The 27,772-nt window shown below is 38.0% G+C and overlaps 1 protein-coding gene across 2 annotated transcripts in view; it reads right to left on the reverse strand.

The window, feature by feature from the left end:
• LOC100562683 (sucrase-isomaltase, intestinal) overlaps positions 1-27,772 on the reverse strand; it is an 89,581-nt gene that overhangs the window by 26,090 nt on the left and 35,719 nt on the right. For both annotated transcript variants that reach the window (XM_062981688.1, XM_062981687.1), the window contains exons 8-12: positions 21,561-21,678; positions 14,227-14,395; positions 12,887-13,003; positions 10,026-10,174; positions 3,518-3,602 (exon numbers count right to left, since the gene is read on the reverse strand). In XM_062981688.1, the coding sequence (XP_062837758.1) occupies positions 3,518-3,602; positions 10,026-10,174; positions 12,887-13,003; positions 14,227-14,395; positions 21,561-21,678 (638 nt within the window). The remainder of the gene's footprint in view (positions 1-3,517; positions 3,603-10,025; positions 10,175-12,886; positions 13,004-14,226; positions 14,396-21,560; positions 21,679-27,772) is intronic.

The raw sequence follows: 27,772 nt of genomic DNA on the forward strand, positions 1-27,772 counted from the left end.
CTCTAGTCCCTTGTGAGATAACATAGGCTAGATCTACACTGCTCTATATCCCAAGATCTGATCCCAAGTTATCGAAACAATGCATGTAAAGGTGTGGAAGAAGAATCTGAATCACTTCAAAAACACCATCCAGATAAGACAGACTATTCTGAAGCATTTAATATAGTCTTCACCGGGTGCTTTAATGACTATTTTTAGTTCTTTTACCTGTTATATTTTTCTGATGTTTTACCTTGGTTTCATTAAACCATGTTTAAGAGCTCGGTCAACCACTCTACCATTTTTCAAGTTACAGTCCTCAGAATCTGGGTAAAGACTAATAATAATAATAATAATAATAATAATAATAATAATAATAATAATAATAGGCAAATTGCCTTTTTATGTTTAATGTTTTAACTGTTTACTAATATTAGATCTATTAGTAAACATGTCCTAAATGTTTGATTTATATATTTAAATTTCTATTTTTATTATTTTTGAGTTGTTCGATAAGTACACTTGATGTTGCTCATTTTATTGTTTATGATTTGATCAGTCTGTTATGTTTTCTAATGTATGGTTGGCATTTTGCCATTATGTTGTAAACCGCTTTGAGTCTCCCCAGGGGTGAGAAAAGCGGTATATAAATGCAGTAAATAAATAATAAATACACAAATAAATAATATGAAATCCAGCATATCTATCTTGTTTGCTGTGTCATAATAAAATAATAATAACAACAACAATGGAAATGATAATGGAAAACGAGCATGAAAAAATATTGTGGCACTTTCGAATCCAGACTGACAAAGTTTTGGAACACAACACACCAGACATCACAGTTGTGGAAAAGAAAAAAAATGGATTATTGATGTCACCATACCAGATGACAGTCGAATTGATGAAAAACAACAGGAAAAACTCAGCCATTATCAGGACCTCAAAATCGAACTGCAAAGGCTTTGGCATAAACCAGTGCAGGTGGTACCAGTGGTAATCGGCACACTGGGTGCCGTGCCAATCTCAGCCAGCATTTGGAAACAATAAATATTGACAAAATCACAATCTGTCAACTGCAAAAGGCCACCTTACTGGGATCTGCACGCATCATCTGAAAATACATCACACAGTCCTAAACACTTGGGAAATGTTCAATTTGTGATATTTTTTTAATATGAAATCTAGCATATACATCTTGTTTGCTGTATCATATTCTGTATTTGTGTCAATAACAATAATAATAATCTGCCTCTTCTCACAGCTTGAGATGGGGTACAACACAGTTAAATTTAAGAGCATTTCTTTAAAAACTTCACTATTGTTGTGATTGTAGCCTTACTTAAGCAATATATGCTAAAACCCGGCAGCTGATTCTGTATTGGCTCTGTGAGAATGACAGGGACTGCTATTCCAAGAAATTAGTTTCCCCAGCTCTATTTTGTAGTCACAAACATGGAGGGAAAGTGACTTGCCTTCTTTATACTACACTTCAATGCTAGATTATCACAATTAGGGACTGTTGTAATGTAGTTAACTAAAGTCCTATGATATTAATTGGGTTTCACCTGAGACTTTGGCCCTGACTCTTCAGGAGAGTGTGCTGCTCACCACTGACTTGGGCTCAGATCAACTTTCCTGCTTTCTATCTCGTCCCTACAGTTGTAGTTATGGCAATTAGATATTTTATTTTAAGCAGGGTGGATTGTATCAGTTGTATCAGTTGTGTAACTGGCAGAGATGGGAGTTTAAATAGAAAAGGCATTGCTTCAGCACATTCATTTCATTTCGGTGTTCTGTACATCTTGTGGTACTCTTAAAGTAATAGATTGGTACACAGAGAATAAATGATGCATGAATGCGTATTCATTGCGGTTCAACCTTTCTCTTGGTATCTGCCTCTTGGCTACAATCTTTTGATTGATGGATTGATTTTACTACAGAAAATTTCTCAACCTGCTTTGTTATTCTCTATATTTTCCCATTTTTTAAACCTCCTCTCGCTCTTTTATCCAAGGATCATTTAGACATATTTGGGATAACAATGGGTTTACAAGCAACTTGAAATAAATCAGAAATGATGCTATTTAATTATACAAAGAAAGAAGAAAAAGATTTTATAGAACAGAGTAATATGGGAATCAAAATTAAGAACAAATTGAAATCCCCAGGAGTAATTATAACAAAGGACCCAAAAGAAATGGAAGAGGTACATGTAGTAGCATTGAGGAAAGTAGTTCAAAAAAATTAATAGAGTATGAAAATATACATTTACCTTGGTTTGGAACGATAGCATTAGTAAAAATGAAAATACTTCCGAGGATAAATTTCATATTTAGAATGCTGCCACTTCAGATTACAGAAGATATAATCTGAAGTGGTAGCATATAAGATAATAATTGAAATAAACGAAGGAAAAATAAAGAATAACACCTTCAAGGAGAAGATGATTTAGGGATCAAGATAAATGAAACGGAGTGGTTACAATTATGGAGAAAAGGCATTTGAAAAATGTATTAATACGGGTTAAAGAAAATTACTACAAGTTAATATGGAAATAGTATCTGACACCAATAAGAATAGCAAATATAAATAAAAACTATTCAAAAAATTGTTGGAGAGGATACCAAGAATCAGGAACATATATACATATGTGGTGGAAATGTAAATATGTAAGGAATTTTTGGAGAAAAGTATTTAGAGAAATAGAAGAGATAATGAACATTAAAATAGGAAGACGTCTTAGTATAGCTTTATTATCATTATATAATAATAAACGACTGAAAACAGAGGATAAAGACGTGATAACAAACTTATTAACAATAACAAGACTGATTATAGCAAGGAACTGGAAAAGTAAAATAGATATACAAATAGAGGAGTGATATAAGGAAGTATGGAAATTAGCAATAAATGATAAACTGGCATGTAAATTAAAAGTTAAAAGAGGGATATGGAAACGAAGTGATTTTGATGATGTATGGAGAAAATTTATTGAAAAAGGATCCAAAAAGAAAGATGAAGTTACCTCCCCAAGAGGAAATTAAATTTTGGACAGAGGATATATAAAAGTAGTGGCTTGGTAGAGGGAACACAGAAGTGAAGGATACAAAATATGTATAAGCATAACAATAATAGTAGATGCCAAAAGTTAATGTATGGTAGATTGTATTAATATTATATGTCTGCTGTTAAACAAACATATTGAATTATGATAAAATAAAAAAATCTCCTCTTGCTAAATTCTAACTTTCTGAATACTATAAACAGAACTGCACAGTTCCAGAAGGAGGTAAAAGACACAGGGAAAATTGCAAACATCTCAGTGAGGGCTGGGTATTCATTGCTTTGCCTTTCCCCAGAGTCAATTCCCTTTTGAAAACAAGATCAATTTATCATTGACTAGCTCAAGGACTCAATCTTTTCTTTTTCAAAATTGGCCCTGAGCATACATCTGCTCCTGTACCCACTTAAGATCTGTGAACAATATGTCCTCCATTCCCAATATCATAATGTAGTTTACTGTTTCATTACTTACCTCTTGAAGAACTGGAGCAATCATAAGAGCAGATCCCCAAAGAAAAGCAGTGTCGATTCCGTGGGTCTCAGGGTCATCTGTAAACCTAGAGTTCAAGGTTGTATAATTTGCTTAATATGGAGAAGTTTATAATTTTATATCAACCTGGACATCTTTTTTTATACAAGGATTCTATTTTCATGTTTTACTACAGAATGGACAACCTGTCGCTTTGATAGGTATGGGACACCTATCAATAGAAAAATATTCACCATGAGTTGGGATGTCAATATAGCGTTCCAAACTAACCATATTTATGCTTTGACCAAACCTCTGTTGTATGAAACATTTATCAAATGCGCTTTTGAAGGCTCTTCTGAGCATCCCTTTTTGCTTAAACTCCCTCCGCCTGCTATCTCAGGATTAATTCATGATTCACTAATGTGTGTTTGCATTTCCTGGTGGCATAATGTTAATCTTGGAAATCCACAGGAACATGCAAAGACATTTTGAATCTGGCAGCCAGCTCTATTGGCACACTTGAGTCTCATTTGCTGGAGCCTTTAGTGTTCAGTTAGTCATACTCTTCTCATATGGCAAAATTATATCAATGCTAGTCCACATATTTTAGAGGTGCCATTCTTTTTCTTTTTTAGCCTGTTGTTTAAGCATTCATCCACTCTGTCTGGATTGACACCTGCTCACTTTATAATATTGTCCTGCATATGATGAACACTTACATGACAAATAACAGCAGAGCTATAAAGCACTTCTGAAGACCACTGATAAATATTAATAAACTAACATGCATTATTCACCATGTACGATCTTGAAATTATTTTCAGTAGAAGTCACAATTTGACCTTTTTCAAGCAAGAACTTCCATTTAAGATAATCATTATTCATTCATTCATACATACATTTATTTACTATATTTCTTCCCCACTCTCTCCCACTCCGGAGCGGCTTACAGTTTGGCAAATTTCCATGGCACATTGCAAATACAAATATATAAATACAAACCATTAAGCAATAAAAACAGATAAAAACATATACAACAATTACATTATTAAAGCATAGCTTAGTCCTATACTCATCATTCATCCTGCTACATTTGTGTCGGTTCCGTATTACACTACTCCCCAAATGCCTGGTTCCATAGCCAGGTCTTGACTTTTTCCTAAAAACCAGGAGGGAAGGGTCCGATCTAATATCCCTGGAGAGCGAGTGCCATAGTTGAGGGGCCACCACTGAAAAGGCCCTGTCTCTTGTCCCCATCAGTCACGCTTGTGAAGGGGGTGGGACCAAGAGCAGTGCCTCCCAGCCGATCTCAATGCTCGGTTCATGATGAAAGATATGCTCAGACAGGAAAGTTGGGCCAGAGCCGTTTCATTTCTAAACATCACGGAGAAGCACATATTTTCTTTTCTCAATGTATTGATGACAATTTTTGGAAAGAAAATAATTTCAAGCTCATTTCCTAGATTAATTGTCAATTTGAATATTTGCCCACTCATGCCATAATTTATTGCTTATTATTTATTTCAAAGTTTTCATAATATCATGAGTCCCTACAGTCTTGTTATCCCCTCTAGATCTAGAATATATTTCAACTTCAGTTGGTGGAATTTCCTGGTTAGATTGGAGAATTGAAAATCCTGCCTGAAATCTTGAAGAGGGGTTGTCAGTCAGTATTAATAATACTGGGTTAATTGGATCAACAGTCTGACTTGAGAGGATATAGCATTGAGCATTTCTCCCTTAGCAGTAGGGTTGCCTGCTCGGGGTCATCCCAAGCCCTGAGATTTATGGGCCTAAACCTGAACCTTCGGTGATGTCATTAAGGACCTCATCACATGAAGTCGCCTAACGTGGGCAACAGTGTGGGGATTCATCAGGCAGGGCGGTGAATCCGGTGGGCAGCAAGGGAATCTATCACCCCGTGCCCCACATATCCCGCAGTGTCACCTTCCACATCACATGGGGGAAAGCGTGGCTGTCTGGCTTCCTCCTGCATTCGTCCCATAGCCTCCTGTGTTCTCCTTGCCCCTTCTTAGGACACATTCAGCACAGCTCAATGACAGAGCTCTGCTGGAAGTAGCTCTACATAATTTGATGGGATCCAGTGGGCTCAGTCCCCAAACTATGCTGGATGTGTCCTACGGCAGACAAAAAAGCCAGTGTGATAAAGTCAGGCCTGTAGCGAGGGGGTGGTTTTAGGGGTTCAACCCCCCCCCCCCCAAAATTTTTCAGGTTATAAAAAAACCTGGTTTACTCATGAATAACACGACATGTTCCCAAATGGAAAAAAAATAATGATTAAAAAGTGTAGAAACTCCAATGCTCTCACTCACTGAGGAAGAGAAATTTTTAATTGTTTGTTTTTGCTTGTGAGAGTGAAATTAGCAAAGGTATACATCTTTGTAGTGGAAACAGGCATTTGTTTTTTTCCATCCACACTGACAATCAACAGATAAGGTTTTCTGTTTGTTTTGGCAACAGAAATCCAAGTTGCAGTGACACAGGTGGTGTGACATTATTAGTCTTTGGAAATAATAATCAGACACTACTAAGGTTAGGATTGTCCATGGCATTGTATTTCCAGTTTTTATGTATGGTTGTAGGAGTTCAGCTCATTTTAACTGTGGTACTGGAAAAGAGATCTAACATAGATAGACCCCATGGACTGCTAGAAAGACAAATCAAAGGGTCCAAGAGCAAATCAAGCCCAACCTCTCTTTATAAACCAAGACTTGTACTTTGAACAAGTCATCATAAGAACACATGACTCACTAGGAAAGACAATAATGTTTTTAAGATATATAACAGTAGGAAAAAGGGGAAGATCGCAATTTAGTTGGATAGACTCAATCAAGGAAGCCATGGTCTTGAATCTGCAGGACCCGAGCAAGGCTATAGATGATAGTGTGAATTAGAGATCTCTAATTCATGGGGTCACCATAAATCAAAGTCAACATGATTGCAGTTAACAACAACAAGGTGACTCTCTCATGAGGAATTTCTTGGTTAGATTTATTCAAAGGATGTTTGTCTATGCCTTCCTTTAAGTTTCCTTGTTCTGAATGTCTCCCGTGTTCAGAATGCATTGGTGAAATGATCTACGATGGGGCATTGTGAACACAGGAGACTATCCATGTTCAGATTAAAAAGAATGGGGAAAGTGCAGGGGCACATCGGAAAGGTACACTTTCCGGTGTGTGACGGGCAAGCGGGTGATGTGGGCGATGTGAGGTGCTGTGTGATGCGTTTCTCCCATTGCCCCACAATTTGCCTCGTTGCCCTATGAATACCCCCTGCTGTCCCCCGCATCATGGGCCTCCATGTGATGAAGTCCTACACCTGAGAGAGTTTAGTTCTATGACTGAGCAGGAATTCTTACGGAATTCTGGTCCAGTTTTCCTACCACTATTCCATGCTGACTCAATTCATACTGAAATAAATGGGATTTAATCATAATTCACATGTTCCATGGGTTTAAAAGGGATCTAAGTTCTTACCCTGGATCTTACTATTGACTTCTGGGCAGCAGTGGCAATTCTACCATTCCACTGCCAGACCCATTACTGCTCCCTCCCATATACACACATCCACACACACATATTTCTGCTCTCTGGCCTCTAGCTGCCTTGCAAACCAACATGCCATGCATGTGCCAACATGCACATGGAGATGAAGGGAAATCATATTGCGAGTAAGAATTACAGGACAAGGAAACTAACAGGCATAGTATGTTCTAAATTAATTGACAGTCTATGAGGTCATACTGACAAAAGGGTAAATATGCTCAAGGGCTTCCTTCAGGCATCTTTCTCTGTTTAGCAGCATGGTAAAAGAAGCTTCAGAAACAAACCTGCCTGAAAAGATTTAAATAGAGGATTTAAAAAAAATCCACAGCTTTTCTAGTGGGAAAAAAGAAACCAATCACTTTTCTCTTTTCCACCTCCTCACTGACAGGTAAGGGTTTAGAATCTCACTGGGATACAGAAAATAATTGATGTTTGTGAAATATTCTTTCAATGCAAGTGTGATGACATGATGTAGCAGCATCAGGCTTGCTCCAAAGAGTAGATGTGACATCTATATGGTATTATATTTCACCATATGATTAACTCCCAGGAATCATGGCAAATGAACTCATAACACTATAAATGTGTGGTGTAAAAGGGCCCAAATAAATGGGATTGATTCTGAATATCTAGTACCACTAAAAGAAGAACTTGGCCTTTTTGCTATCTCACATGAAAAATACAAGTGTTTTCACCTGTCATTTTTTCTCTCTCTCTCCTTCGTAATCCTGACGAAAAATAATGGCACCAAACAAACATTACTGGTCTTAAGAGTAAGCAAAATATGCTATGAAAGATAAACACTTGAACAGTATCTTGGCACACAGCTATATATGGTTAGGGTGGTGAGACTGGTCACTGGCACGTACAATAAAAGATACCTTGTTCTTGGCACACTGAGCAGACAACTGCTGGGAACCGATTTGCATGAAAAATTACTTATTTGATGGTGTAGTCATGTCTTGTTGACCAAAAAAACACAAAGGGCATTGTTTAGTTGAAGCTGGGTTAACTTAGAGGCCATCACAGTCTGCCATGGTTTTGTAATAATGTCATTTGCAAACAGACTTGCAAACAGCTTTCTGTTAACTTAGCAAGGCTCTCATTAGCAAAGACATCCTAAACTGGTGCTGTTACTGATTTGAGACAAATTACTGTAAATATAGCATCTAGCCTTCAGAGAACATTTGTACTGCAATAAATGGATATGTAATGATGTGCAATGACTACTGGAATTGCCCAGATTATTATTCTTTTCCAGCCACAAGACTTCACACTCTGCTTGCTGTGAGCTAAATGCTCAACTATAAGTATCCAGTATGTATTTTGGATGCTCTGCTGTTTTGGGAGTTTTCCCTAACAAAAACCTAACAGTGTCAAGCTGAAGCTGCTTTAACTCTATAATGTAGATCCCAGATTCCCAACATGGGACAATTTGAATTTTAAGGGGGCCAGTTCGAGAATGAGTTATTAACAGTAGTGTTGTGCATTTGTATGGAATTGCTGTTCATTTTGTGTAGTATCATTTGTTTTGTCTCATTTTCGTATTTTTTTTCCATTTCCAAAAATGGGGTGCCTATACGAATAGAATTTTCATCTCACTTATGAAAAAACCCAAAATTTTTGTGCCATTGGTGGTAATGGAAGGGCTTCTGATGCTCGCCCCCCACTTAGATTTAGGGCTAGAGGAGTGAAAATCACCACACACTGACAGCATATCAACCCCTTGAAGCCCATCAACTATTAAAACCTTTGGGTCTTCCCCTGATTTTTTTTCCTTTTTATAAATAAAATCCCCTATAAAGCATTCCCCTTTTCTCCCAGCTGGCTTGGCTCTCTTACCTTCTGCAACAACAGAAGGAGGGCCAGGGGAGCTGCTAGCCAGTCAAATGGGAAAGATGCTCCACACAAACACCACCCACACAGCCCAATACCTAGCCCCAAGATTTCACTTCTTAATAAAAATATTACAACATCAAACAACTCCTTCAAAAGCTTTTTGCCGATCCTTTGGGTGGGTAAGAAAACATTCCTCATAATGTGTTGTCTAAAATCTAGCCATGACAGGCAGGCAATACAGAAAGAGCCAGTGAGATAAACAGAAAAGGGGAGCCCAACAAAGAAAGGGGGGGAATGAAATAAGGCAAGCAGCCAGGCAAAACCCCAAACCCAAAATCCCAGTCCCAGTGCCCTCACCAGAAAAACAAGGCACAAAAGGAAAGAGACAAGCAAGCGGAGACACAGCAACAGCAACCCACAGCTAGCCCCAGAACCCAGCAGTAGCAGCAGCAGCAGCAGCAGCAGCAATAATAATAATAATAATAATAATAATAATAATAATAATAATAATAACTTTATTTTTATACCCTGCCCCATCTCCCCGAAGGGCTACTTTAGGGGCAGTCCTCCCCTTATATACCCTCCCTGCCCTCCCTGCCCAGTGATTCCTTGGCCTTCAATTGGCCAGGGATCACCTCCTCCCCACCTCCTTCACTGGAAGTATGAGGAAGTGATTGCAGTCATGGAGGCCATGTCACCAGAAAACAAAAGCAAGCACGATGACTGCGGCTTTCATTTTCATTACAACTCTCATTTCATATGAAAATGTCATCATTCATTTGGTATAGATGAACGGTCGACATGAAACAAATGCATGAAGGAAACAAAGGAAGCATATATTGTCCACACCCCTAATTAACAGTGATTTTTTTGCATTTCTTATGGTTCTAGGGCCTCGTATACAGTATATAAAGATACATTGTGACATACACATTTTAAAAATTAAAGTCAGAATGGACATGATGGTCAGCTGGTGACAATGGAAAGTGGGAAAGGTCGTTAATAAAGAGGAGTAGGGCATGGCCAAAAAAGGGTGGGAACCATTCGTATAGATGCACCCAGACACAGAAAGAGACAGAAAGGAACAAAAATGGGTAACTTACTCATGCATTAGCCCTCGGGCCACAGTATTTCCAAAAGCATGGGCTTCAAAGAACAAGGTGTATAAGTAAGGCAGAAGAGAGTATCTAATCTGGAGAACTGTACGAGCAATTGTAGCAAACTCAATCCCAAACACTCCAGGGTCTTGTTCCTGTAATAAAAAAACCCACAGCAATTTGGTTTAATACTCAGGCTGATCCACTTAGTTATATTTATTTATTTATTTATTTACAGTATTTATATTCCGCCCTTCTCACCCTGAAGGGGACTCAGGGCGGATTACAATGAACACATATATGGCAAACATTAAGTGCCAACAGGCAAACAACATATATAGACAGACACAGAGGCATTTAACATTTTTTCCAGCTTCATGATTCCGGCCACAGGGGAAGCTGTTGCTTCACTGTCCACTAGTGGCTATACTTCCTCGTTCTTTTCCTCGTGTTTTGCTGGCAGTTTTTATGATGTTGTAAATTAGTTAAATTAGCCTCCCACATAAAGCGTACCTAAATTTCCCTACTTGACAGATGCAACTGTCTTTCGGGGCTACATAGGTCAACAGCAAACCGGGCTATTTAATGGTCGGGGGCTTAACCCGACCCGGGCTTCGAACTCATGACCTTTCGGTCAGTAGTGATTTATTGCAGCTGGTTACTAGCCAGCTGAGCCACAGCCCGCCCCTTTATGTAATCAAACTTACCATATTTCCTCACATAATGGTCACACATCCCTCCATTTTGAGGGGGAGGGGTGGAACTATTATGCAATGAAATATGGTATGTTGTCCTCTGCTCTTATCCTGAAATATTAGGGAAAGATAATGACTTGAGGATTCATAATCCATTAAATATGACTTTTATGCAATTAACTGTCTGGCCTTTAACCAGCTAAATGGCAATTGATCTGATAAAAATGATTTTGTGAAGATCCTAACATGGAAGAAAGATGCTCTTATATGCTCAGTTTCTAACTATAATTTAAAATTTAAATGAGAGACTTGTACCTTGGTTCATATATCAAACAGACAATTCATTGGGAATCCCACATCGGAACAACATATTTTATGTGTGGCCAAGACCCAAAAATAACATATAAAACAGCTCTGTTTTTAAGCAAAGCAATATGTCTGATAACCACATATGTGGGGCTGATCGGGGGAAATTATAGGGGTGATACAGAAACGTGATGTATATATTCAGTTTTACAATATTTATTTACTGTATTGTTAAGTGTTTTATTTAACTTACTCTATGGAGTGTAATCATGTTTTATTAAGTCTTTTTGTTTGGTTTGGTACTGTGATATGGCCTAAGAGATAATCAATAAATTTACTACTTGTTTACTCAAATGAAAGAAATTGCTATGGTAGAAGAAGGGATGGACCTAGAGTGGAAAGATTTCAGATCATCACAGTTCATCTATGGCAGGCTTCGGGCTGTTTTTCATGAAAAACAAAAGCACGCATATGTCATTTTAATTACATTTATGAAGACGGTAATGGTTTTATCCTTTTCATTTTATCTTTTAAACTGGTGGCTCCCATTTTTAAGGGGTTGGGTAGTGGGAGAGCGCAGGCGATTTTGAGCAGCTGGAACTCTAGATATTATTTGCTCCACAATTCCCACCATCTCCAGTCAATGAAGGAGGATTACACAAGCCAACAAAATCATTTTTTTGTAATAATCAGAAATGAGAATAGCACTGTTTAAATGATTTTTAAGGCTGATTTAAATGTCTTTATTTTTTCCCATCACATCAACTTTTTAAAATATGATGAATGATACATTACAGCGGATTACCGTAATGTCTGCACATTTCGCATCATATTTGTGTAACAGATCTGCATTTAATTTTTTCTATCACGTGTAGTTTTTGCGATGAGGCTAATCGAATAATTAAAACTTCACATGATAGAGAAAAAATAAACACAGATCTGAGTTCAGCAGAAAAAAACTCTATAAGAATGACCTAAAGTTATCTCTGATGAAAAATACTTGTTGGCTTGTGTTATAGGAGTTGAATTTTAGAAACCTTTGCCCACCTCTGTCTTAACAAATTTATTATAGCAAGAGCTTTTGTTAAGTATAGCCCACTTCAAAGCAAATAGATGTGCACGAGTTATAGTATAAACTAGGGTGTGTGTGAATCTGTTATGTTTTCATTCTGTTTTTGTTTTGAATTTCAGGTGCCCCTCCCCAAATCTGGGAGATTCTGTGAGATTAGGAGGGTGGCCGTTCAGATTCATAATTTGGAATTCTGAGGTCCATTTCTGTTTTGGGAAGAATCTTCCTGAAAACAGAACTGGGCCTGGGGGGGGGGGGGGGGGGGCAGGGTTGGACCTGAAATTCAAAATTAAAATGGAATGAAAACAGAATGGATTCTGCGTCATTTCATACACCCCTAGTATATACTCCAAATTGCTTTATTTCTATGGACAAGTCGTGTTTATTTCTTTGAATATAATAAAGTACTTGCCCCACAAGGCTTGTGCCTTGCCATTTAAACTAAAAGTTTTATAAGTTTAAGTTTAAGATCTTATTAGCTAAATATTCAAAGTATTAATTAAAAATGCTTGCTCAGATTGACCAATCCCCACATTTTTCAAAACAGACATAGTTGTCATAAAATGCTGAGATCAGGAAATTAGCATCAGGGCCAGAAATGGGTGCTTTAATACAGTCATGGGCAAATATTTTAGCCTTGGGGATGCATTGTGGGCTTGGCTGGAAGGGCTGGGCTGGGAAAGAGAGTAGCCAGGCCTTAGTTTGCCCGAGCCTGCTTTAACACAACTTGTAAAGTCATCATCTTCCAATCATATCTGATGATCAGACAATTGCATTTCCAAAACTTGTCTCCTTACCTTCTGACCAAGTGCATTGTGGTTCCTGGCTAAGGGATAAAATGCACCAAGCTGTGTCCAGCGCAGGCAGAGTTCAAAACTGGTATCAAAGTAAAAGCCACAAATATCAGCACCAACCTGAAAAAGAAACCAGAGCTGGTGATCTCATTCATATATAGATTAAGAATAGTAGCAAAGATCTTTTCTTTCTCCATCCTAAGAATCCTACCCATCTCCGTTGGTCATTCCCTTTTTTTATGTCCTAAATTTATTTGGGGAGTTCCCCAACGTCCAGAATAGTCTGGAAGTACAAAAATCTTATCCTTTCCTAGAACATCTTACTGAAATGACAAATAAATGTGTTTCTAGGCAACAACTGTAATTATCTTTCTCAATCCACATTAGCATCAGAATGGAAACTGTATTAGCGTAAGCTTTGATTTTTCACTATTCCACATCACCAGGGCTATTATGGGCACATTTCGGTTTGCTCAGGTTTCTTCCTTGCTTCTCTCACAGGCTTCCGAATACAGATTTGGATAGAAACATTTCAGTCTCTGACTTCTGTAATTATTATTTTAATTTTATTTTTTAATTCATTCAAATAGACTTACATTTGTGAGTGTTTATGAGTGTTTGTTGTATACAGTGCAATACTTTCCAGCTATTAATTTTTCATAATCATTTCTCAAATAATATATTTTCATTAAGGGCTCACTGTCTTCTATTTAAATAGTACAATAGAGTCTCACTTATCCAAGCCTCGCTTATCCAAGTTTCTGGATAATCCAAGCCATTTTTGTAGTCAATGTTTTCAATATATCATGATATTTTGGTGCTAAATTAATAAATACAGTAATTACAGCATAACATTACTGCGTATTGAACTGCTTTTTCTGTCAAATTTGTTGTAAAACATGATGTTTTGGTGCTTAATTTGTAAAATCATAACCTAATTTGATGTTTAATAGGCTTTTCCTCAATCCCTCCTTATTATCCAAGATATTCGCTTATCCAAGGTTCTGCCGGCCTGTTTAGCTTGGATAAGTGAGACTGTACTGTACATATAAAGGTATTATAGGCTCCAAATGAATATCCGTTTCCTCCTTGTCTACAGACTTATAAGTTCCCCTATGTGCATTTTTAGTAATTATGAAAAAGATTTACATTATTAGTAATCACCTTTTCATATTTAAAAGTTTGAACTTCCTTCTCTTGTATTATTATTTTTATTATTTTGGGTTTTATTGTATCTTCTGACCTCAATGTACTTTGCCATTTGAAGAACGAAAAATCTTATTGAAATGTTTTAAAGTAAATACAGAACACACCCCCAAATGGGTTCTCTCGGCATAACTTACTTGTGGAATTCCAAAAAGATTGAACTCCAAAATTCCAATGATAGACAAGTGCATATCTTCCCAGAGGGCATGGTTGTCTCCTAGCCAATGAGCCGCATATTTTCCATTTCCAACAAAAGTAGAGCGACTCAAGACAAAAGGTCTTTTCCCTGTGGCTTCCTGGACAGCCCTAGGAGTGGAGGGAAATGCATCCATCTTAATCAAATCTGGTTTTTACAAAGCCATTTTCACCCTTTAGCTTGAAAATTGGAAATAAAACCTAAACACAGACCAAACTTCAAATAAAACTTTGAAATAACTTCAGTTGTTTCTAGTTTAATCGTCCTTTGACTCTCGATTTCCTCTCTCGGCACAGCATAGTGGTTTCTCTTCTCAATGAAGATTTCTTTGCCAGATGAATACTCCACTTTTCTTTTGAACTTCAAATAATATATACTTGCTTGCATTTGCAGAAAGATCAAATAATTTTTGATACTGTGACTTGCTGAACAGCAACAACAACAAAACCTCAAAGTTACTAGACAGAGCTGTTTTTGATTTATGCAATAAAATGTTTTTTTATCTTTAGGTGTGATTTTATTTAACCAAATAGTTTGTATTAATAACTAACAGTTTTAGAATTTGGAAGACTTCATACTTCTGTTGAATTTGTTGGAGGATTTTAAGATTTTAAGCTTTTTAGAACTGCCAGCTCTAGGGCATAACTAATGTATTTTCCTGATTAGATTGACTGAACTTCAGTGGAGTCTATTCATGAATTTTTGCACTTAAATAACATAACCTGAATATTTTTGTTAAAAATATATGAAAGCAGCATAGTTTCAAATCCAGAATGCTTTGGGTTCTACAAGAAAGGATTTCTATTTGGCAGCTCTTTTTGCTGTTCTCTTCCTTCCCTATGCAACATGGGAAACCAACCATGTTGATACCATGGTGGCATATGCCGGTTCATCTCCATTTGCTCTGTTGGAAGTAGCTCTACATTGTGGGATGGGAGCTGGTGGGCTCCATGGGGCAAATGGAGAAGAACCGTTATTTGCCGCTTATTTTAAGCCCATCTAATGAGGTTGCTGGAGAACTTTCATTCATAGGGTTACTATAGGTTGAAGCAAACTTGACAGAAAAAGACAGCTCTACCTTTCTCCCTCAGCTGTTGATTGATAGCATATCTTCCCCCAGACTAATTGAACCATTTTCATTTAGCTGGTTTATTATAAACATTGATTTTATTTTCTCTCCTCCCTACCTATGTCTTTCCCTTGCATGTTCTGTCTTAATTAGACTGTAAGCCCAAGGGCAGGGTGTCTCTCCTTTCCTATCTTGTGAAACATTGTAGCAGTGGTTCTCAACCTGGAGTCCCGAGATGTTTTTTGCCTACAACTTCCAGAAATCCCAGCCAGTTTTCCAGCTGTTAGGATTTCCGGGAGTTGAAGGCCAAAAGGTTGAGGGGCTCCAGGTTGAGAACCACTGGGTTATAGGAACTCATTTTTGATAAAAGGTGGTCTATATCTATACACACAATTAATATCCACTTACAGAGACAAGCTCCCACTTCTACAAATAGCTATAGCTCCCACTACTTAGGAGACACGCATGACCCTCCCTCCAATGACATTGCAAGTTATAGCAAGTGCTGTAGACATGTACAAGAGCCCTGTCCATATCCTCGACAAACATCATACTGCCCACCACCCAAGTGAAGGCTTTCATATAGGGACAATCAGGGCCGTAGCCAGAAAAAAATTTTGGGAGGGGTTTTGAAAAATTCGGGGGGGGGGGGGGGTTGAACTCCTAGCACACATCCCTCCCCACTACAAACCTGTCAATATCTGCTTGAGTTAGTGCCTGGAGGGACTCTTAATGTTTTGCGTCTCATAGACTTAGCATGGGGATTTGGTTAACCAGTTAAAATTAATGAGTAAACCAGATTTTTTTTATAACCTGAAAAATTTCGGGGGGGGGGGGGGGGTTGAACCCCTAAAACCACCCCCTCGCTACAGGCCTGGGGACAATTTCATTCTAGAGTTTCTGTTTTTCCTCCACGACAGATATCCCGGTGTTTCTGACTCTCTCCATTGGTGTGGAATTTGCATGACCTCACCCACTGCCTCTGCCATAACCTTTTCCCATTCTTTTCTATGGCACACAGCAAACAGAGGAATTGATCAGTAACTGAATATACTAGAGAGGTTTGGGGAGAATTCACCATGATTTATTGGAGTTGTAGGTACTTGGGTCTATAGTTCACCTGCAATCTAAGAGCACTCTGAACTCCATCAACAGCGGACCTGAAACTAACTTGGCACACATAACCCCCATGACCAAGAAAAAATACTGGTGGTCTTTAGAGGGATTTATTGGAGTTGTAGATCATCTACATCTAGAGTGCACAATAAACCCAACCAATGATGGATCTGGACCAGACGTCCAGAACCTTCATGACTAACTCAACCTACTGGAGGGGGCTGAGGAGACTGACTCACCATAGTGGGAGTTATAGTTTACTCTACAGCCAGAGAGCACAGTGAACCCCATCAATGATGCATCAAGAGGCAAACTTGTCCGACATAACTAACTTTAAGTACTGATGGAGTTTCTCAGGGTTAACTTGGCATGATATCAGTTGTAGTTAATCTACAATCTTATGCATTTTGTACAATTAAACAAATGACTTTTTCAAATAATCTGGGCAATGCCAGGTGTAAAGAAGTGTGTTTTTATTTTGATTTATAGATGTTATGTTTGTTTAATTTCGTTTAAAAGTCATGTTTGGCTATGTTTAAAAGGGTATTAGTTACCAGTGCGTGGGGGATGGTAACCAGCTCAGCATTCTGAGGCAGGTTACCATAGTAACGAGGGTGGAGCCAACCGCCGTTTGAAGGAAAAGGAGGGAATGTTTTAAAAAACAGTTTAGTCTGTGATTTTAGTCACAGGGAAGACACTGGTTCCAGGTTAGGGATACCAGGGAAACTCAGACCTCTAGTTGTGTCAAATTAAGCAAGTAAAGTAACTTGTTTAGGTTTATTTGTAGAGTCTGAGTAGTAAGGGGAAGCAATCCCAGTTAGATCCAAAGTGACCAGTTGATAGCTTTGCAACCATTATCTAAGTGCCTTTAAAGAAGTTACTGTAACCACTAAGCTCTGTGCCTAAAATAAACTTGTTATTTTTCTTTCAATATCCAAGTCTCTGTCACCTATATTCAAAACTAAGTAATGCTACCATCTAAAGTGAATAAGAAGAACAAAGAAAACAAATTCCCCTCTGCCTGAGATCTCCACCATTGGTGGCAGCGGATATAGTTATATATATAATAAAATAATTAATTAAAAGATCCTTCCCTTCCCACATCACCACACCAGGTAACCAAGACAGTTTCTAACAAAACATATAAATGTTGCCGGTCTGTAATCCTGATCAACCCTAGGCAATGGTGAGGGATGATGGAAATTGCAGTTCAATGACACTTGGAAGGATACGTCTTCTTCAATGTAGACACGTACACACACATCCTTTTGCTAATATGTTTAAAGAATTGTCCTTGCTATAGGGACAACACGTTAACCAAGTACTATTATCCAGTGGGCTCCCACTTTTAGATGCATTTCTATCCACTTCTTGTGTTTTCAGAACATTTCTCACTAACTTTCAGATTTCTATTTATTTATCTAAACAAAGACTTTGTGTATATTCTTTTTCTGAGCAGGAAGAGAATCACTGGGAGATGCTTTTGTGCAATAGGTTTTGCACAGAGCCAGATGACATCCACAGGGGAGAAAAGACCAAAATTGACCTTTCCTTGCTGGCTTAGTTCTGTACAACAGCACAGTGGGCATGCTGGTCTCCTATTTAAACTGTGCTTCCTCCTGGGCAGTAAAATGTTTGGTTACAACCCTCCTAGAGGAAGAGCTCAAAAGTGGAATTGGACACCTCCTGGGAATCTTCTGATGTTATGAAGCACTTAGCTTGCCATGATAAAAGAAAAAAAAAGGAAATCCCAATTTGGGCTTGACTGCTCTTTGTTGAAAAGAACTCCAGCTGATTTCTACTCTACATGGCAGTCTATTTGGAATAAAAAATCTCACCTATACCTTCTTTTAAATCTTGCTGGGTTATCTGCGCGCTCAGTAATTAGAACTGAAAAGTCATAGGACAAGCAGTTTCAATAGTTCATCTCAAGGTTCCTTTATGCAGCTTTAATTTTTATCAAAGATGGCATGATCCTTCTCATTGAGAACCCTTTCTTTGAGACTTCAAATGCACCCTTTTAGCCTTTGAAGTGACAGTTTTCTTTTGTCCGAAAGAACATTGAGAAGCCGCCTTCAATATTTCTTGAGCTGCAACTAGTATCCTGGATTCACATCCCACTTTTCTATGGAATCTACCTTTTAAGCAATCTAACACTAATATTGATTATAGATGTCACTGGATCAGAGCACTCCAGTATCAAGTGTCCATCAATAAAGTTTGAGAATCACTCAAATCTGCAGCCATGCACATTCACTTTCATTACCCGTGGTGGCACAACAAGTTAAACTGTTGAACTGTTGAATCTGCTGACCTAAAGGTTGGCAGTTCAAAGCCACAGGTCGGGGTGAGCTCCCACTGTTAGCCCTAGCTTCTGCCAACCTAGCAGTTCGAAAACATGCACATGTGAGTAGATCAATAAGTACTGCTTCAGAGGGAAGATAATAAAGGTGCCTATGCAGCCATGCAAACAACAAAACCAGGAGGTGTCTACGGACAACAGGCTCCTCGATTTGAAAATGGAACAAGAGCACCTCCCCATGGCCAGAGTTGAGCACTGCCTCCAGAAAGCCAGAGATGAAAGGGGAAGCCTTTACTTTTGTTCTGTGTATTTGTATGTCATTGCTATTTCACTGTATAACGGCATTGAATGTTTGCCTATCTGTGTATGTTGTAATCCTCTTGGGGAGATAAAGTGGAATATAAATAAAGTGTATATTATTATTATTATTATTATTATTATTATTATTATTATTATTATTATTATTTTAATTGAGATAGTATATGTACAGTTTTTTGGTGAACTTTTAATTTCCATAGACACTTTAACCTCTGTAGAAGTTGGCTTTAACAGACAATGCATTTCTTTTATATAAAGCCGACTTTAGCACAGCAGGTTAAACACCAGCTATAGTCAATCTTGTCTGTCGAAAAGCTGCTAGTTCGAAGCCAGGTCAGGGTGAGTTCGTGGCCTTTAACCCAGTTCAAAACCGGGAGGGAGTGCTGTTGCTCCATCTCCCTGCTGAAGAGATAGTTTGTAACTTGCTCCTTTGGATTGAATTGCCAGCATTTCTTCTGGGTGTTTCAGAATACTTCCCCCATATTTTTATTAGCAGTATCTATTTATCCAATCACAGTTTGGTTTTCGAACCACTAGGTGGGTGGAAGCTGGCTAGCATCTTCCAAGATGCCGAAAAGATGGGGAAAAGCCAATATACAGTAGAGTCTCAGCCAAGCTAAATAGGCCAGCAGAACCTTGGATAAGCGAATATCTTGGATAATAAGGAGGGATTAAAGAAAAGCCTATTAAACATCAAATTAGGTTATGATTTTACAAATTAAGCACCAAAACATCATGTTATACAACAAATTTGACAGAAAAAGTACTTCAGTACGCAGGAATGTTATGTTGTAATTACTGTATTTATGAATTTAGCGCCAAAATATCATGATACAGTAGAGTCTCACTTATCCAACACTTGCTTATCCAATGTTCTGGATTATCCAACGCATTTTTGTAGTCAATGTTTTCAATACATCGTGATATTTTGGTGCTAAATTTGTAAATACTGTAATTACTACATAGCATTACTGCGTATTGAACTACTTATTCTGTCCAATTTGTTGTATAACATGATGTTTTGCTGCTTAATTTGTAAAATCATAATCTAATTTAATGTTTAATAGGCTTTTCCTTAACTCCTCCTTATTATCCAACATATTCGCTTATCCAACGTTCTGCCGGCCTGTTTATGTTGGATAAGTGAGACTCTACTGTATATTGAAAACATTGACTACAAAAATGCGTTGGATAATTCAGAACGTTGGATAAGTGAGTGTTGGATAAGTGAGACTCTACTGTACCTCTTATCGATATATAATTGTTTGTCTAGTTGTGTATAAAACGGCATTGAATGTTTGTCGCATATATATGTTCTGTGATCCACCCTGAGTCCCCTTTGTGGGTGAGAAGGGCGGAATATAAATACTGTAAATAAATAAATAAATTGCATGGTTAAAACCTCAGTGATTTTTCAGAAAAGTTCCAGGTAAATGTGGGATTCCATCGAACTTTATTATTATATCCAATAAACAGAGCTATAATGGTGGACAAGACACCTTAAAAGATGAGTAGCTCAGCATCCCATAGTCTCTTGCAATAGCTTCAGGCAAACATTTCATATGCTGCTCAGCTATTTCCAATGGTGAACAGCTGGAGAGCAAGCATAGAAGGGATAATGAATATATTTGAAAAATGAGGACTGGAGGAAGGGAATTTATGGGAATGAGAGAGACGTGGAGGAGAAAAATAAAACCCGCCTTTCGCAGACTTTAGCCTGGGGGCAAAAATGTTGCCCAACCAAGTATGTTATGGTTGTCTTAATACAGTATATGTATTTATATCGCCCTTATTTTCAAGATTGGCAGTTCACAACAGTTAAATGCACAGCACATAAAAGTTGAAAAGCAATTAAATCATTACGATGCTTTCATGGCATCTCTGTTATAATCACGAGAACTGAAAATTGCTTCACTTTGGCTGGCTTGTGCTTTACCTAAAAGTCTGGAAACTGAAATGAAAAGTTGCTATCATCACCTTAACACTTAACCATCCATGCTTAAGGAAGGAACTTTAAAAAAAAAACAACAACATTTATCTCAGTACTACTTTTCAATAAATACATTAAATCATGATTTGTGTTATTTAGTCTGAAATGTATGAATTATATTTCATCATTATTTGTATCCAATCGCACACAAACAAACTAGATGATTGTTTTTCTGAACAAATGTTGTGTTTATACCAAAGGACATTTCCTTTATCTGCGGTGGAAAGCCTTAGTAGCAACGTCAGACACAGAACTTACAATCTTCTTCTTGTTTAAGATTTGGCAGTTGGCAAGCAGCAATAATTCTCATTGTGCACATAAAATGATGAACAAGAATACTAAGGGATGCTAAATGAAGAATGATTCCCAAGTTGAAGCCACATCATGTTTTCTTGTGAAACCAGGAGTTCTTACACTCCAACAAAAGTATGTAAGAACAGCATTATCCGTTCTTTTAAAAAGGAGATTCATCAAATGTACCTGAAAGTAGGTGGTGCTTCTGCCCATCCAAATAAGGAATGCGTGTCATAGTGCTTTCCCAGATAGGTTGAAGAATCTGGACATAATGTGCTATGAAACAGGGACGAATCAGAAATTCCTGCAGACGGAATTGTACAAAGAGGAAGGAAAAGAAAAATGATTCATCCATTTACATTTGCATTTGCAGTTTCTCAAGTCACTTCTGATATTAAAAATGCATTCCATATAAAATATGCTGTTCATAAGACATCAACATTCTGAGTTGTCTGAGAAATGTAGTTATTTAAATATACTCGTACCTTGATTTTTCTTGGATGCTGCTTGTTGAGCAATAAGTGTTTTAGATTGCAGTCATCTAACACAGATTATTCAAGATTTATGTGTAAATTCAGTGCTCTTTAACAGACACATACATATCAAACTAGGCCAAGTGATTACTACTGGTAGCTGTCAAAAGGCAGGGCGGGGGGAGGAGAAGCAAAAATAGCCTAGCTATCCTATACTTATACAAGTCTGCTAAAAATTTTAAAATGTTTACAACTGGTGTAATCCTTCCCTCAACACTTGGCAGGTTGTTTTAGCACAAGGGAGTCCCCCAACACCTGTAATTCTAGTAAGTTTCTCATGCAAATTCTCAGTTATAGTGAAAGCAGCTGCTGCCAGGGCAATTCTTCTAAAATCAACCAGTTTGATACCAGATCATTTACTTTTGTCCTAGTTTAGGAGAGATTTTTTTTTCTCCAGCTTGGTGACTCGCCGGACTTCTGGTGAGGAAGATGGGAGCCGCGGGGACGAATCTGTTACCCCGTGTGCAGCTTCCTCTTGATGACATTTTCCTTATCACATGAAGAAAGTGTTGTCATTGCGGGGAGGCCCCATGCTGGCTTCATTGGAGCCAGCTCAACACGGGAAAAATCCCATGTTGAGAGGGAAGCATCCAAGGATGCTTTCCTTCCAGTTAGAGGAGGGGCTTCCACGGGAAATTGTTTTGCATCATCTGATGGGCAGTGAGTCCATTAGTCCTCCAGACAGGGTGGAAGCCTCCTAGGATGCTGTCTGATGAGGTGGTGAAATATTAGAAGGAATAGTGGGAAAGACCTGAGGGCTCCTCCTTTCCTCCTGGGATTACCACTGGGGCCAATCCCCAATCAACCCTGGAAGTGGCTTGAATAATTCCCGATTCCACAAAAACTACTTGGGGAGATGACGGAAGAGCAAAGCATGTTTCATGTTTAAAGGAGAGCCGTGATTTCCAGAAGGCTTCAACCAAACCCTATCAGGACCACAAATGTATAGGGATTCTAAACAGAGCTTATTAGGCAGAGCTTGAAATAGGGAGATTTCTACAATCACCATGTGGGGCCGGGCTGTGGCGCAGGCTGGTAAACAGCTGCTGCAATAAATCACTCTGACCATGAGGTCATGAGTTCGAGGCCAGCCCGTGGCGGGGTGAGCACCCGTCAATTAAAAATAAAATATAGCCCCTGCTCGTTGCTGACCTAGCAACCCGAAAGATAGTTGCATCTATCAAGTAGGAAATAAGGTACTACTTATAAAAGTGGGGAGGCAAGTTTAACTAATTTACAACGTTGGAATGAGGAAGTGAGGAAGTGCCATCAGAGTGGGTGATGAAGCAGCTGCTCCCCCCTGTGGCCAGAATCGAACATCCCCTCAGGAGAAAGTTAAATTGCCTCTGCGTCTGTCTGTCTGTTGTCTCTGTCTCAATGTGTTTATGGGCATTGAATGTTTGCCCTATATGTACATAATGTGATCCGCCCTGAGTCCCCTTCGGGGTGAGAAGGGCAGAATATAAATACTGTAAATAAATAAAATAAATAAAATGTAGCAGAAAGTGGGTGAGAAGAGGCACAGGGATTATCTAACATTTTATTTTCAATTGGAACCAGGATTTTGCTTTCCAGTTTCATTCACCAATTACCTCATCATACTGAAGTCGAGAAGCATCTTCTCCCCAGTTCTCTGTGCTGCCGGTTACTTATTCTTGGTTGTTTTTTTTTTTTTTTGGGGGGGGGGGGTTATGTTCATTCCTGTTTATTTGTTTAGGTTTTTTTGAGTGGAGGTCATACCTTGGATTTATTTATTTTATTTATTTCCAGCATTTATACCCCGCCCTTCTCACCCGGGGGGACTCAGGGCGGCTTACAACAGTTGGCAACATTTAATGCCAAGAACATAGTAATAAAACAAAAACAGTACATATCATCAATTAAAACTATAAAAATACATAATTAAAATACATTATAACATTTAAAACATATGTAAATTAGATCCATTTGTCTAAAAACCTCATGCTTCAGCCTTCAATCAGACCATGTCGACATTATCGTGTTACTCATTAAAAGCTTGTGCTGTGTTGGTGTATTGTGGCCAAATTTGGTGGCATTTGCTCCAGTGGGGTTTTTTTTGTTAATTCAGTCCCACAAATGGACAGTACATTATATATATATATATATATGTGTGTGTGTGTGTGTGTGTGTATTCACTCTATTGACAGAGCTATTGTTTTAATTCTGTTTTAATTGTATTTTAATGTTTATTATTGTTATTTAAATGTCTATTTTGTACATGTTTTAAAGGCATTGAATTATTGCCACACTGTGAAGCTGTCTTGAGTCCCCTCCAGGGTGAGAAAGGTGGGGTAAAAGTATTGTAAATAAATAAATAAATAAATATAGATTATGCATGACATATTCATTTCAAATAGACTTCTATATTAAGTCTTGATTTCCTCCACATAGATTCATGACATGTTCATTTCAAACAATCCTCTTCTATGTTAGTGTCTTGAGCTTCAGTGGTATGTCCCTAGGGAACATACCATTTTGTAATTACAGTAGAGTCTCACTTATCCAAGCTTCTGGATTATTCAAACCATTTTTGTAGTCAATGTTTTCAATATATCATGATATTTTGGTGCTAAATTCGTAAATACAGTAATTACAACATAACATTACTGCGTATTGAACTGCTTTTCTGTCAAATTTGTTGTATAACATGATGTTTTGGTGCTTAATTTGTAAAATCATAACCTAATTTGATGTTTAATAGGCTTTTCCTTAATACCTCCTTATTATCCAAGATATTCGCTTATCCAAGGTTCTGCCGGCCCGTTTAGCTTGGATAAGTGAGACTCTACTGTACATATAAAGGTATTATAGGCTCCAAATTAATATCCGTTTCCTCCTTGTCTACAGACTTATAAGTTCCCCTATGTACATTTTAGTAAATGTTCTCAGACTATAACTTTTAGACTCCCACAACCAGTATGCCCACTATAGTTTTAAACATGACTTTTCCAAGTTTTTCGGGATGTACATGTAAAGTGTGTGGAAGTAACTGGGGTGCTAAATATCCCAGTTCTTTCTGTTTAACTTCAGACCCAATGGTGGGTTATGTGTGTGATGAGCCCTCTGTTTCTGTGACCTGTCAGACTTTACCTAATGTTATATAATAGTAGCATATTCTCAGCAGGAATTTCATTCACTTCCTTGAACAAAGAGAGGAAATTCCAAATAAAATAAGTTAGAGCTACAAAGCTATCACCTAATAGAGGGCAAGGGAGTTCCAATAAAACTAATTTCCATTTCTGGATTTTCTGCCAATATTTTATTGCCAAGAGCAATGGTATCAATCACTTTCTATTGATTACATTGTTAAATGAGCAAAAGAGTTGTTGAAAAGATGTTGACTAGGCAAATTTGTAGACTTTTAAAGTACCGGTGGGGCATTTAGCTTCCTAGAGCATGACTGCCATCTTAAACAGTCTGAATTCTTTCATGCACAAGGCATATTATGCAATTGCTATAGAAACACCGTACTATCCAGTTATTAAGGATTTTAAAAAAATATATCTCAAAGACTTGTCTGTGTCATTTCTCCTTTGAAACAAGGCAGAAATAATTGAAAGCTTATCAAAGTCAATAAAGCTTTGAAATATTCAGATCCACAGGCAAGGCTGACATTTTGAATGCCTACATTTTCTCGTTCTTCCCATACATGACTCAGAGGATTTTCCAGAAACACAATTAGAGCAAGGGAATGGTTGGCCGGGAAGCACGAAATCAATGATGCTTTAAAGCAATGCACTTTGTTAGTCAAGAGTCTAAGCCATGGGCAGCTGCCAGAAATTGCCCAGGGGCCATAAACCAAAAATTGTGCTCATGTCAGCAAGAACTGCTGCTAAGAAATCAAACTCAGAAACAGAGTTGAGGAACAGGCCAACACATGCCAGAGCCAGAAAGATTTTTTTCCTCCAAGTCAAGCCAGCCTAAGATGGCTCAATGAATCCAATCCAGAGATTGAAAATGCTATATTGTCCAGGAAGATTCTTCCAACTGCAGGTCTGGTGACTCTAGCTGGGGCAGGTCCAGAGCTGACAGACCTTGCAAGGTTATTGCTTGGACTAAATCCAAAATAATTGATATTACCATGTCAGCTGGTTTCTTGGGAAATGTAGTCCAAAAACGCAACTCTTACAAACTCTGCCACAGATCATGACTGCTGTCCAGATGGCTTCTGACATTGTTGCATGAGTATGGTATCAACCATCATTATATGTAGCATAAATAACAGTGACTGTCTGAACTCTGATTCTATGCCTGCACATTATTTCCCCCATCAAGGTCAGTGTGGTGATAAAGATGCAAGAAGGTGAAAAAGTGAAGAACAGGAAAAGCCAAATGTTTCTCTGGTTTGTTCTCTTTCACCCAATCCCAACATGCTTTGGGTTGGAATTTCATGGAATGTGGGACATACTGTATTTGCTTGATTCTAATGCTCACCTTTTTTGGACTAAGTTTTCTTCCCAAAATTAGGGTACATATTAGATTTGCATAATATGGTACAGTAGAGTCTCATTTATCCAACATAAATGGGCCGGCAGAACGTTAGATAAGCGAAAATGTTGCACAATAAGGAATTAAGGAAAAGCCTATTAAATGTCAAATTACGTTATGATTTTACAAATTAAGCACTAAAAATCATGTTTTACAACAAATCGACAGAAAAAGCAGTTTAATACATGGTAATGTTCTGTAGTAATTACTGCATTTACAAATTTAACACCAAAACATCGCAATGTATTGAAAGCATTGACTACAAAACATTGACTACTAAAAACGGACTACAAATAAAGATGGAATTGCAATAAAATGAACTTACAGTAACAACATTGTCGGAAGTTAAATCTGTAAAAAGTTCAATCCTGTGAAGATTTTTAAAAATCTGTGATCCTTGCCTGCCTAGAGAAACAGCTATGGATCTGGGCATGAGACAGATTGCGTTGGATAATACAGAATGTTGGATAAGAAAAGGTTGGATTGTAAATACTTTTTGGGGTTTCAGGGTTTGGAAAAACTGGGCCGGACTGTGGAGGTCATGAGTTCAAAGCCCGGGTCGAGTCAAGCCTCCGACCATTAAATAGCCTGGCTTGCTGTTGATCTATGCAGCCTGAAAGGCAGTTGCATCTGTGAACTAGGAAATTTAGATATGCTTTATGTGGGAGGCTAATTTAACTAATTTACAACACCATAAAACTGCCAGCAACATGCCAGAAAGGAATGAGGAAGTACAGTCACTAGTGGACGGTGAAGCAACAGCTCCCCCTGTGGTCGGAATCGTGAAGCTAGAAATGTTAAATGCCTCTGTGTGTGTCTGTATGTTGTTTGTCTGGTGGCATTGAATGTTTGCCATAAATGTGCATTGTAATCCGCCCTGAGTCCCCTTTGGGGTGAGAAGGGCGGAATATAAATACTGTAAATAAATAAAATAAAATAAAATAAAATAAAATTGACGTGCACATTACTTTTGATGGCACATTGATTCAAGTAAATACAGGTACCCTGTTTCCCCTAAAATAAGACATCCCCAGAAAATAAGACCTAATAGAGGTTTTGCTGAATTGCTAAATATAAGGCCTCCCCCAAAGTAAGACCTAGCAAAGTTTTTTGTTTGGAAGCATGCCCGCCAAACAGAACACCAGAGCATACAGGATTGATAAATGTACATACCATAGAGTGTTGTACATGGAAATAATGGTAGTAAAAAGAAATTCTTGATAGGATTCATAGTTTGTCTGGTTATGCTGATTTGTGATGACAACTACTGTACAATATATAATAAATGTTCCTTTTTTTGTTCAACAATAAATGTGAATTCTTCTTCATGGAAAAATAAGACATCCCCTGAAAGTA

The sequence above is a fragment of the Anolis carolinensis genome, chromosome 5, assembly GCF_035594765.1.
Source record: "Anolis carolinensis isolate JA03-04 chromosome 5, rAnoCar3.1.pri, whole genome shotgun sequence".
In the NCBI taxonomy this organism is placed as follows: Eukaryota; Metazoa; Chordata; class Lepidosauria; order Squamata; family Dactyloidae; genus Anolis; species Anolis carolinensis.